Here is a 13,322-nt window from a genome sequence, read left to right as displayed (position 1 = left end):
ACTACTACTAATAATAATAATAATTTTATTATTATTACTGGCAGGTGTTGTTGAAATGCCACCAGAGGTCACAGATTGCTGTGTGTGCATTACCCAGGAAAGCTGCCAGTACTGGTGCTAATAACCCATTTGCTTTCTAAGAGAACAAAAGACAAGGACTGTTCCTGGAGATTTCCCAAGACGGCACGGTGAGGGGGACGCCCGTCCAGACAGTCAACAGTGAGTCATTACCGCATCACTCCAGACAAAATGGAGGCCTGCTTTAACACTGTGAAAGTTGCCTGAAATGGACGCGTAAGGATGTGTTAGCGCCGGTCCGATGTTCGGGATCTGCGTTCTTTAGGGTTCTCACCGCAGCAATGCTGATCTCAGGTCAGCTCTCCCGGGTCCGTGTTCTGTTACGGATCCTGATTTTTCTGTGTGAGCTAAAATGCAAAACTGAGATCAGCACCCCGACATGATTTATGAAAATGAATCCAGTTCAATTCTTCTGTTTCAAGGCATCATTATTATTATTATCATTATTATTATTATTACAGCTGATATTGACATTTTACCTCTTGCTCATAAGTTATACTACTTACTGTCAAAACGCCTTATTTCCACAGGAATCTTTTGTACCTTTTAAGTTAATCTGATTGTCTGTGCGTCTGTGTGTCATTAATGATATTATTATTAATCATAACATCAGCTGTGAGATTGTAGGCCTATTGATCAACATTATTCATTGAATTGCTATGACGTCTGTTCCATCGCTGTTTGATAATCTGTTGCTCAAATTAATTTTATTTTGTTCAGACACAGCGTGTCACTAATGACTCATGACTAATGAGTGATTCTGATTGGTGCGTGTGCGTGCTCTAGGTGTACTGGAGCTGAGGTCCGTTAGACCAGGTGAAACTGTCATAAAAGGAGTCTCATCCTCTCTGTACCTGTGTGTGGACAACTCAGGACATCTAAGAGGCCAGGTGAATCATATTGATGTTTAACATTGCGCTTAAGAACATTTCAGAAACTCAATGTGAAATGTGAACTCCATCGCACAGTGACAATCCTTTCTAATCAAATTTATTGGTCTATTTTCCTCAGCAGCAGTACAAACAGGCAGACTGCACTTTCAGGGAACTGCTCCTGTCGGACGGATACACCGTTTTCCAGTCCCCGCATAACGGGCTTCCTATATCCCTTTCCTCGAAACCGTCTGGTGTGAAATACGCCCGTCCCTTTTATCAGTTCCTTCCCGTGATGAACGAGCTGATCTTGGGGATGGAAAGGGTGAAGAAAGAGAAGGGAAAGCTGAGCGAGAGACAGGAGAACGTGGATCTGGAATCTGACGACCCGCTGGGAATGAGGATATCAGCGGCTGATGTTTGGTCCAGTCCGGGGTTCCACAGTAGATAACGATAAGAGAAACACGGCGCACGAGCGCAGGACCGTCCGCGCACGCACAGTACCACTGCGTGTCTCCATCACATACTGATTCGGGCGGTGAATTGCTACTGCATTAACGTGTGCAGTAGCCGATACACGTGCCATTACAATGCAACCAGGTTACACACGGCACTGTTGATTTGTGCAATAAGTGGCCGTTAAATGCGATAGCGATGAATTGCAGAGCTGCGGGACAGCAAACTGCAGGCTGATGCAGAGCGTTTTAAATGCGATGTGGTTAAAAAAAGGGCTATGTGTTAGTGCCGTGCATGTTACCTCACCATGCCGGAAAAATAGTGTCTTTGAAAGTTACTGAATACATTTTTTTTTGTTTCAACTTTTTATCACGTATTTTAGTTTAGTATTTATTTATCTTACCGTGTGAGAGCTGAACTGTTTAAATGGTGTAAGCTGAAATGTTCAATTATAAAATAAATGCAGTCTCTACTAATGTTGTATTCAGGCTGTATGTTATGTAAATATTCAATGATCACATCAGGTCAATACAATATTTCTATCGCTATGTACCCAGCAAAACCTGCAGGGAAGTTTTATTGAATATATACCAATACATATTTATAAATAAAGATTACACAGTATGTGCAGACAAGGACAAACACCCACACGCGCGCACACACACACAACACCTCTCTCTCAATAACCCCCGCCCCCCCCCCCCCGTCAGTCTTCTGCATAGTTAACATAAAACCTGGAGTAGTACATTACAGAATGGTAAACAATGCGGTACAGTATACCACAGTGTGCTCTCATGTTGCCCACTCCAGACTTCAACCCGAAAGACCGCCAGACATTCATACTCTAGGCATGGTGTCTCTTTCCAGCTGAAGACATGTGTGCCTTATAAAACCTCAATAAAGAATTCTACCTGGGAGTCTAAACTTACCCTGGAGAATACTGAATTATATCCTCCTCAGACGCAGCTGTTTGTGTTTGTCCCCTGTAGGAGACATGGGTCTCTGGTCTTAATCTCAGGAGCCATTTATTCAGTTCTTCCGAAACCCACACTACGATGGACATTGAATAAAATTAAATATATAATAATTTAGAAAATATATGCTCTTGTCCAAGACGTGTATTATGTCATAAACACTAAAATGCCTACACTTTTTCTGTCAGGTTTCAGGAGGATATGAGAAATATATATATATATATATGTTTGTGTGTGTGGTTACCCTTATCTAGGCAACAATATTAAATTTACCAGTGAAAGTTACCAGACACAAAAAAGCATGATATGCGTCTATTAGAAGTTATTAGAACAAACCGTAAGCCAGTTCATTTCAGATATACATCACGTTTTAGCTTTACAAATAAATATACAGTTAACTCTAGATCAAACTCAAAAAAGTAATAATGAATAATAATGACTAATAAACACAATGATAAATACATAAATAAATAAAGCCAGCTGTAACTCTTTTGTCTCTGAAGGTACCATACAGTAGTAAAATATGAATAAACATCAAACTTGCAATTTTGTTTTATTCTGTCCTTTACACGGGTACTAACTCATTTTACGTTCTGTGTGCAAAGTTGCCCAGTCTGCGTGCTGTGTGTTTCTTTGTAATACAAAGCAATGTAATACAAATACAATGTGTGTATTTGTGTGTGTGTGTGTGCGTGTGTGTCTGTGTGTCTGTGTGTGTGTGTTTGTACTACTATCTTTGTGAGGACCATAATGTCCTCACAAGGATAGAAAGATAAGGAAGATTACGGGAAGTGAGGACATTTTGCTGGTGCTCACAATTTCAAGAGGCTGTTTTAGGGTTAAGACTTAGGGTTAGGGTTAGAATTAGGTTAAGGTTAGGATCTGAATGTGTATGTGTGTGTGTGTGTATGTGTGTATATGTGTGTGTGTGTGTGTGTGTGTGTGTGTTTATGTATACATCTCCTTCTTCTCTCAGACCTGGGTAACCAGCGGCTCTCTCAGATACATGTTCCCCCCTCTCTGCTCCGCCCCCTGCCCAGAACACAGTCCCTTGAGCAGGGTCCGGTTGAGCGGGACGCAGATGCCCCCGTTGCCCTCCGCCTCCAGAGGCAGGTAGTCGCCGCCCCCCTCGCCCCCGCCCTGCCCGTCGTCCTCGTTCTCCCACAGCGAGGTGCTGACGTGCCTGTACTCCGTGGTGTCCTCGCACTCCGTCTCCCGGTGGTAGAAGTAGCTGAAGTTGGAGACGATGACGGGCACGGGCAGCGAGATGGTCAGCACGCCTGCGATGGCGCACATGGTGCCCACCAGCTTCCCGCCCACCGTCACCGGGTACATGTCCCCGTAGCCCACCGTCGTCATGGACACCACCGCCCACCAGAAGGCCTCGGGGATGCTGGTGAAGGCCGTCTCCTTGTGGTCGACCTCGGCGAAGTAGACGGCGCTGGAGAAGAGGATGACCCCGATGAAGAGGAAGAAGATGAGGAGGGCCAGCTCGCGGAGGCTGGCCCTCAGCGTCTGGCCCAGGATCTGGAGCCCCTTCGAGTGGCGGGACAGCTTGAAGATCCGGAAGACGCGCACCAGCCGGATGACCCTGACGATGGCCAGCGACATGGCCGGGGACGTGCCCTTGGACTTGGCCAGCTCGGTGCCCAGCGTGATGAAGTAGGGAATGATAGCGAAGAAGTCGATGACGTTCATCACGTCCTTGAAGAACAGCGTCTTGCTGGGCGAGCAGGAGAAGCGCATTATCAGCTCGAAGGAGAACCAGCAGATGCACATGGTCTCCACCAGGAAGAAGGGGTCGACGAAGGGGTTGTGCGGAGGGTGGGCAGGGGTGCTGCTGTTGGCGTTGGCGCTGGTGTGGGGGTGGTGGTGATGTGCGGTTGACTACAGAAAACAGGAGGAAAGAAAAGATTTTTCATCCACTATCTCTAGCATTATGTAACTTGGTAGCCCATAGATTTTGTAAGATGCTTTCAGATTTCGAAGGGGCATGTTATAGAAGCAAATGATCTTGACATTTGCGTTGTAATTTCAAATGCCATGTCTCCAACGAGCAGCAATTAAAGCAGTCACAGCAATGCTCACCTGACCAAACTGGAGTTCCCACCGGATTCCTCAGGCCATAAGTCACATTCCGTAACACATTTGTTATTTTCTGGGTCCACACAGTAAACGTAGCCAACATGACAACAGTTTTGCGTGTGTTTTACCTCCAGCAATTTCTTAGCTCATATGGCCAAATCTGTTTTTCAGAAAGACTGAGCTCTTGATATATTTTAGTTTGTGAAACACCTGAGAACAGTTAGTTAGTTAGCATCACAAAAAAGCAAACAAACAAGAAAAATATCACTCAAATTGGCTAATAAAATGTATAATTCAGTATATTTTGAGTTCTGTCACGTTAATGCAGTGTACTAATTGTGATTTTAAAGCATAGTAAAACCGATTAAGATGAGTTTAAAATCCGCCAAGAAGCTTTATTTAATCACCATTAAAAAGAGAACAATCATTGATCTGTGATTTTGGTGCAAATTATTAATAATTTCCCCTGGTACCGTTGTCAAACTGTAAAGCAAAATCAACAAAAGGCTTTCTGTGTCATTTTATTAGAAGCTGCCACAGAATCTTGAGGCTGAATCTTTGGTGGTTAAGCCTGAATGAGCGTGGTACTATAAACGGAGACCTCTAAGGGTGGCCCCATTACTAAGAGAAGCCATTTGATGCACCAGTTGTTCTTCAAAACTAATCCCAGGACCCCCGAGAGGCGATGGGGACACTGTGCTACAGGATGATGTGTCCTCGGGATGTGTGCTTATGCCCATTTGCCAGGTTTTCACTGCTGCAGCGGTATTTTTCCCGTTCCTATGTCCTTTTCTGCACACGCACATGTGCATCTCTTTCAGGGAAAACCAAGAACATTCATTTGAACAGTCCACAAATTCCAAACGAGATCATCTCATTGGAAAAAGGATAGCGTTGAGCAAATAGGGTTATCAAATGAACAGTTTCCATGCCACCGTCCAAGAGTGAGTAAGTGAGTATATTAATATGGTCGTATGTTTATCTGTTGATATGTTCTAAGGGTTGTCCTTCACCTATAAATAGCTCCTAAGATCTCCAAGGAGAAATACGAGAGTTCCCGCACCCTGCCCCTCCCCCCAGCCCCCACCCCAATCACACACACACACACACACACACACACACACACACACACTCACTCACTCCCGCTCTCCCTCTCTCTACCTCTCCCGTCCAATCTCCTTGCTTTGCCAAAATGACTGCAGTTCCTTGGCATGACTCTTAAGTGGGGACACCGCCTTATCCCGGGTAGTATTCTCACCCGCAGTTCAGTCATCCCTCAGCAAGAGGTCGCTAGAGCCTTCTTGCCAGTCAATTATGAAATTTCTCCTCCCCAGTAATCGATTGCCACTAATTAAGTACAAATGATGATTGGTTCCCGCACTGTCCTGTGCTGCTTTCAGTGCATAGAACCCCAAACACGCAGCAGCCATTTTATAGTGTTCAGCAGTATCATTATATATTTCTAGGCAATGGGACGTTAGTCAATGTATAAGTGCAATTATATGACCTGTGCAAAAAAAGGTAAAATAACTCTAATCACAACAATGAAATAGACTGAAGTTGTGTGGACTTAAAATGAAAGGTTAACACAGATTTTGTGAAATGACAAATAAAGACAATATTTAAACTTTGTGACTGAACTTTATCACAGTTCGTTGTTCGACAGTCTTGACTGTGTTCTTTCATAGAGTCAACTTGTTCACAGGAAGAGAAGCAACTTTCAGCATCAGCTGAGTTGGTTAGAACAGAAGAGTTTTGCTTTCTGAGCAAAATTTGGAATGATTATTTTCAACGGTAGCTCCTGGAGTGTCAGTGCAGTGTCAACTAATCGCTTTATGAGGTCACAACCCATCACTAATCGTATAATTATTCAGGTGATTCGGACAATCTAATGCCTACGGTCTGAGGTGGAAAATCTTGGTTCAGAAAGTACAAAGTACACACAAAGTCAAAGTACTCCCCAGCATTTGGTTCCAATGGCCTGTATTTGCGAATTAACACAATACTTTAGCCTGGAGATAGAACTAATTAGTGGAATCAGCTGGCTGAATTTTTGGGTGGAAGAATCACATGGCAGGACTTTTAATTTCTGACCCCTGAACTTTCCACCTCTGGCTACAGGGACCCCATTAGGATTTTGAACGGTAATACCAATTGAAATCCTTGTGGGTCATGTGCTCTAGATAAACTTGGGTCTCTACTTATGAAGAGCAGACTGGAGCTGATATGTAATTTAAATCTGATACAGGGATTGGACAGGGGTGCACAACTCCGGTCCTGTACGGCTGGTCTGTGTGCTGATTTTTGCTCTAACAAATTACCTTAGTTTGAGTTTTTTTTTGACAGTTCTATGAAGTATTCTGGTCCATTTATTTCTTAACATCAATACAGTAAAATCTTTAGGACTGTGATTAGTAACTAATACAAATCTGATATAGTTAGAAAGTGCTTACAAATGAATATGAACCTGAAACAGCTGGACAGTGATTAGGACCTAATATAAATCTGATATAGTTAGAAAGTGCTTACAAATGAATATGAATCCGATACAGCCGACAGTGATTAGGAACTAATATAAATCTGATATGGTTAGAAAGCGCTTACAAACTAATATGAATCTGATACAGCCGGAGAGTGATTAGAAACTAATATAAATCTGATACAGTTAGAAAGTGATTAGGAATGAATATGAATCTGATACAGCTGGACAGTGATAAAGAACTAATATAAATCGGATACAGTTGGACAGTGATTAGCAACTAATATTAATTCTGTATGGTTGGAAAGTGAATAGGAACAAATATAAATCTGATACAGTTGTAAAGTGAATACAAATTAAAATCAATCTGATACAGCTGGACAGTGATTACAAATGAATATCAATCTGATAAAGTTGGACAGTGATTAGAAACTAATATATATGTATGTGTATGTGTGTTAGTGTGTATATATATAGATGTGCGTGTGCATGTGTGTGTGTGTGTGTTCACGTATGTGTGTGTGTGTGTGTATGTGTGCGTGTGCATGTGTGTGTGTGCATGTGTGTGTGTATGTGTGTGTGTGTGTGTGTGTGTGTGTGTGTGTGAGTGTGCGAGTGTGTGTGTCTGTGTGTGTGCGTATGCGTGTGTGTGTGGGTGTGTGTGCGTGTGCGCATGTGTGCGTGTATATGTGTGCGTGTGTGTGTGTGATGGTTGGACAGTGAAAACACAGCCTATTCCTCCCTCACATGGCTCCTTCTCCTTTGATTTTCTTCTTCTTTTTCTGAAGTATTTTTGTCTCCCCTTCTCTCCTCCCCCTCTGCTGGCTGCCGCTCAATCTAAGTGTATCAGATTTAACGACACGACCAAAATAATCTCGCCATTAACCTCCCCTTCTCTCTCTCTCTCTTTCCCTCTCTTTCTCTGTCCTGTTCCTTTTCTTTAGCTTCCATTTTCTTTAAAAAACATTAAACACATATGTATATATACATGTATATATTCATACAAAACATAATATATTCAAACAATACATATATTTACATATACATGTATTAATTGTTTTTGTCTTGTCTGTACTGTAAAACACTTTTCATGGGTCTCTGCTTGTTACTGAAGAGTAAAGGAGACCTTTAAAAGCCAAAAGTATGAGTCGATCTCCGTCTCTCTCCCAGGCACAGTCCACCCTGCTCATCCACACATTTGTATGTTTTTGCTTGTACTGTCATTCATACCCTGTGTTGGCCAGTCCACATGCTCACTGATGTGTCTTTATTGTCTGTAACTCCCGAGTGTTAATGCACTGCGGTTTCCACGCTGTCTGTGTGTGTGTGGGGTGCGTTAGCTCTCACGTCCCTCCTGTGTTCATGCGCTGTAATTTGAGTCCAGTATTAACCCTGTCCCGTTTAGCGTGTTATTATCCTCATCATTAACCCCTTAACCCCAAGCCTTTAAAAAGGCTATTTCCACCTGCTTTGCATGACGCTTAAATAAACCCTTACAACTTTGTGGCAACACACAGCCGGGAGATTATGGAATTATTTGAAGGGCACATGTGTACCATCAAGACAATGTATCAAAATGTAGGAAATATGTGACTATTTTAATATTATTTATGGTATGCACATAATGTTCATGACAAACAACAATATTCACACCATATTCACAGCAGCAAAACAATTTATCACAGTTCACCCCAACTTGTTTCCCACCTCTCCAAAATATATTGTGCAGACAGCTAAAAGCAGGGAAATCTTGCAAGGGTTTCTCCAAGATGCCCCAAAACCTCTCCAAACTGCACATCTACACCACAAAACAAGTTCTGGTCGCATATTTTGAACAGATAACAGAGGAGAATCAATCCTAACATGTTTTTGAGTGTCAATATTTTAACATGTTTAAATATGTATGTAGGCTGGCAGGAATTATAACAGAAAACTAATATTAGTTGGGGGTGAACTCACTTTGCCGCTGCTAACGTTACTGCGAACATTACACCCCTATAGCGTAGCTTGCAGCTGCAAGTGTGCTGTTCACATTCCAAACATGTTAATCAACGGCAACTTTTCCAATGTGAAATTATGAATATATCAAAAAACTATTGACACAAAAAGCACAAGTAACTAGGTGAAGCTACTAGCCCAACTTGGTAGGTCTTGCTGTAAAGCTGTAGGAGGAATAGTGTACACTAGTGCAGTGAGAATGTTGATGTGAAATAAGAAATAATAAGGAGAACACTAAACTTGCTTTTTCAGTGAACTTACATGCCCACCAGTGGGGCTACAGCTTTGTCTAGCACCATCTCTTTGAGCAAATTCCCACATTATGAACATGAAAATAAAGCCTCTAAGATCTGTTTTTTTTTTTCAAGCTCTACACTTGCTTCTGTCACAGAATAAAACCCTTTTCTCCTGTCCACCATAATTACGAATACATTTTATAGCACAATGCTAAGTTTTGAGAACTAGCTCTCTTCCGTGTGCACGCAATCTCTGTTTGTCACCACAACCTACATTACTCACGCTTTCCAACGCCAGCAGATACACAGTCAGAATACTCGCAAATGGCTGGGGCTGGACCCATTGACATGAATGAGGGCTCATTTGAAAGATTATGCTTTTGTTTAATTCGTTCTGTAACTTGAATGTTTTAAAAGTAAACCTTTCACTGTTCAGATAATCAATCGTCTGCTGAATAAAATACTACTGTAGAGAGCATTGGGTGGTCAGATATGCCAGCCATGTTCTAAATGGGTGCATGTTGGATTGAGTTGAAAATAGCGGCTGACCTAGCCAACAGCCTTAGATTGAATACGAGCAGAGGCATTTTGGATTGCAGAAACATTTACACTCACAAAAGAGCCATAAAGACGTTAGTATATAGACAGTATACGTTAGTATACCGAAAGTGAATGCAATGTAAGTACATTATATTTGGATATTTAAAACTTTTTTTCTGGATGATTTATCAGTGATCAGAGGTGCTTTTCTGAAAGCTAAAAGGGTATATGTTTTTTCTTTCATGCAGAATTAAGCGAGACCAAGTAACCGTAGAAAGTTTTTTTTTCTTCTGTAAGTTTTACGATGTGGGTTAGTGTGTAATAAGTGACTGGGGGAGGGGGAGGCTCCTTTCATTTTACTGCCATTTATTGCCCTGAGCGCTGATAAGGGAAGTTGCATTGTTGGCCAGAAAGCAATCTACAGGAAGCGCTTAGCTTGAATTTGCAGCGTATTTTGTGGCCCATTTTTAATACATTTTTGGATCTTTGCTCCATCCCTATTCTGAGGGCACCAGTGCCCATACCAGTGGGGGGCACACCTCATGAACCATTCCCACTCACTTTCCTCTCTCTATCTACATCTTTTCATCTCATCTCTCTCTTTCCTTCTCTCTACCTCTTTCTGTAGCCCTCCCTCTTTCTCCACTCACTTCTCCTCTCTCAGTTATCCTCTCTTCATTCCTCAGCTCTCCTCTCTTGACACCTCACTCCTTTTATCTTAGTTGTCCTCCTCCTCCTCCTCCTCTCTCCTCTCCATCTCTCTCCCCCTCTCTCTCTCTCCTCCTCCTCTCTCCTCCCCGTCTCTTCCGACCAGATCCTCTCTGGAGTTTACTTGTTCTCCCCGTGTTCGCGTGGGTTTACTCCGGGTACTCCGGTTTCCTCCCACACTCAAAGACATGCATGTTAGGTGCGCTCCTGCAGGTGCCCTTGACCAAGGTGCTGGCCTCAGAACTGGAGTTGGTCCCCAGGCGCTGCACTGTGGCTGCCCACTGCTCCTAAGTAACTAGGATGGGTCAAATGTAGAGGACAAATGACCCAACAGGGTTCAATAAAAGTACATCTTATATCTCCCTCTCTCTCCTCCTCCCCCTCCTCTCCCCACCCCGTCTCTCTCTCTCTCACCTCTCTCCTCCCCGTTTCTCTCTCTCTCTCTCTCACCTCTCTCCTCCCCGTCTCTCTCTCTCTCTCTCTCTCTCACCTCTCTCTCCTTCTCGTGCCGGAACTCGGGCAGGGTCTCCAGGCAGAAGATGAGGATGGAGACCACGATGACCATGACGCTGACGATGGCGATGATCCGGGCGCCGGACGAGGACTCCGGGTGCTCGAACAGCATCCACAGCCGGCGCTGGAGCTTGTTGCCGGGCAGCAGGCGGGGCTCCTCCTTGGGGAAGCCCTCGTCGTCGCGGAAGCGCGCCAGGACGTCGTCGCCCAGCTCGTAGAAGCGCAGCTCGTCCATGAAGACGTCGAGCGGCACGTTGGCGGGCCGGCGCAGGCGGCCGCCCGACTGGTAGAAGTAGAGGATGGCGTCGAAGCAGACGCGGTTGCGGTCCAGGAAGAGCTCGTTGCGCAGCGGGTCGAAGTAGCGCAGGCGGCGGCGCGGGTCGCCCAGCAGCGAGTCGGGGAACTGCGCCAGCGTGCGCAGCTGGGTCTCGTAGCGCATGCCCGACACGTTGATGGCCAGCCGCTCGCCCAGCACCCAGCCGGCCCGCGAGAGCGAGCCCGAGTGGCGGCCCGCCTGCTTCCCCTCGGCCCGCTCCCCCTGCTCCGCCGTGTTCCGCCGGTCTTTGGTCCACTTTTCGTTCTCGCCCGCCACCCCCTCCGGCGTCCCCTCTTTCTCCTTCATCCCTCCATCCTCTGTGCCTCCGTCATCCTGGTTCTTCATCCTCCCCCTCTATGGTCCTTTCGTCCCGTTCCTGTTCGGCACTTCCTCTTCCTGTTTAGCCACGGAGATGGCTTGACCCTCGCTCTGCAACGCAACGCAGCGGACGCTAACATTACTTGCACAAAAAATGATGGCAGTGGATGTACACTTTGTCAGATGTATATGTCGGTGTCATCATCATCATCGTTGTCATCGCCATCATGATGAAAATGATCCAGTATGACCCAATATGAGACCCATAGTCTGTATGCTAAAACATAGTCTGTGTGTGTGTGTGTGTGCGTGTATAATTTCACATATAAAATCAGTTTGACTAAAGCTGTGATTTTAGAAGTGTTCCATCACACTCACATGGCCATCACATCCACCAATCAAATTTTACCTCAGGTATATGACCCTGAATATGCCATCTTTTCTCCACCAATCACATTTTCCCTCAGGTATGGGGCCCTCAGTATGCTATCTTTTTTCCACCAGTCACATTTTACCTCAGGTATGGGGCCCTGAATATGGCATTGCATTCTCCACCAATCACATTTGACCCATAGGTATCAAGATCTTTTGTCAGCACCCCACCACCAAAGACACCAACTTGTTACCCATGACATTGGCTTTCCAACAATACAGAACATGCTTCCACTGTATTCTGGAGAACCTAAGGTTCATATAATGCTGATCCAGTAGGATGTTTTGCAACTGAGTACTATCTCGTAATGTTGCTTGCTGACTCCCTGTCAGCACGGTAAACAGTCTGTTTTCCTTTGGGGGGTCTAATAAGAGGCAGACTTCTGTGAACTCCCCAACACATTTTACCTCAGGTATTTGCCCCTGAATATGCCATCACAATCTCCACCAATCACAGTTCACCTCAGCTCTACAGCCATAGCAATCATGGGGTTAAATGACCTTTTCCTGGCATTCCAGCATTATGAGCTTCACGCATTCCGAGCACGGACCCTTGCTCTGCAAATTTTTAATGAGGCCATTCACAATTTTATCAGATCATTCGCATTTCACACTTATTTGTTGCCATCTTCATAGGACATATGACTTAAACTTGTCAAATATTTCTCATTATTAAAGCATCAGTGATAGTGGTGATTTATTTATTTATTTTTTTAAGTTTACGTCACTTCAAATAACACATGAATGATCATTTGAACTGAACAGAGCATGTGTACAGCAAGGCTAACAGCAACGAATATGCTATCACCAGGCTTTAACAGCAATAGAACATTTGTTGGCGTCAGTATACATAATATTAATGAGAAAAACAGGATTATCACTCACTCTCTCTCTTTCTCCCTTTCTCCCAGCTAGCCACTGCTGATAGGACTAATCGCTACAGAGGAAGTCACCCTCTTTCTCTTTCATGGCTCCTTGTGCTGTCTTCCCCCGTACTGATCCTGGGTCTGACTGTGCCTGAGGGTCCCTCTACGCACCCCCCACCCCACCGCCCAGGTTTGGGAGGGGAGCCCCCAGCGCTTTTTGGTGGAGGTCAATACCGTGGTCATGGTAATCCACCTCCCCCCCCCCCCCCACCTCCCCCCCACCCCTCCCAGCTGATCAGTGAGCTTCATCTTGTTTGTAGGTCAATGCCTTCAATCTCTCCTTCCCTCTCACTCTTTAAGACTCGAGCTGTCTGACTTGAAATATTCTGGAATGCTGTCAGGTCGAAATTCAATCCCCAACACCTTCTCCCTCTCCCTCTCTCTCTCCCTC

General features: G+C 44.5%; 2 protein-coding genes across 3 annotated transcripts; one reads left to right on the top strand and one right to left on the bottom strand.

Annotated features, from left to right (window-relative positions):
* Positions 1-170: 170 nt before the first annotated feature.
* LOC118215928 (fibroblast growth factor 19-like) lies at positions 171-1,882 on the top strand. 2 transcript variants are annotated; one of them, XM_035396900.1, is made up of 3 exons: positions 171-372; positions 865-968; positions 1,093-1,882. In XM_035396900.1, the coding sequence occupies exons 1-3, from the start codon at positions 360-362 to the stop codon at positions 1,399-1,401; spliced, it is 426 nt and encodes a 141-aa protein (XP_035252791.1). In that variant the 5' UTR covers positions 171-359; the 3' UTR covers positions 1,402-1,882. The 2 variants fall into 2 exon arrangements, with proteins under 2 accessions (XP_035252791.1, XP_035252790.1); XM_035396899.1 differs by having other exon boundaries at positions 1,090-1,882.
* A 1,391-nt stretch (positions 1,883-3,273) lies between these two features.
* LOC118215927 (potassium voltage-gated channel subfamily A member 7-like) lies at positions 3,274-13,037 on the bottom strand. Its single transcript, XM_035396898.1, has 3 exons — positions 12,891-13,037; positions 10,917-11,684; positions 3,274-4,267 (listed from the first exon to the last, which is right to left on the bottom strand). The coding sequence occupies exons 2-3, from the start codon at positions 11,598-11,600 to the stop codon at positions 3,353-3,355; spliced, it is 1,599 nt and encodes a 532-aa protein (XP_035252789.1). The 5' UTR covers positions 11,601-11,684; positions 12,891-13,037; the 3' UTR covers positions 3,274-3,352.
* Positions 13,038-13,322: the final 285 nt, after the last annotated feature.

Source organism: Anguilla anguilla, chromosome 17, assembly GCF_013347855.1.
Source record: "Anguilla anguilla isolate fAngAng1 chromosome 17, fAngAng1.pri, whole genome shotgun sequence".
NCBI classification, from domain to species: domain Eukaryota; kingdom Metazoa; phylum Chordata; class Actinopteri; order Anguilliformes; family Anguillidae; genus Anguilla; species Anguilla anguilla.
This window is presented reverse-complemented; position numbering and strand designations above follow the sequence as displayed.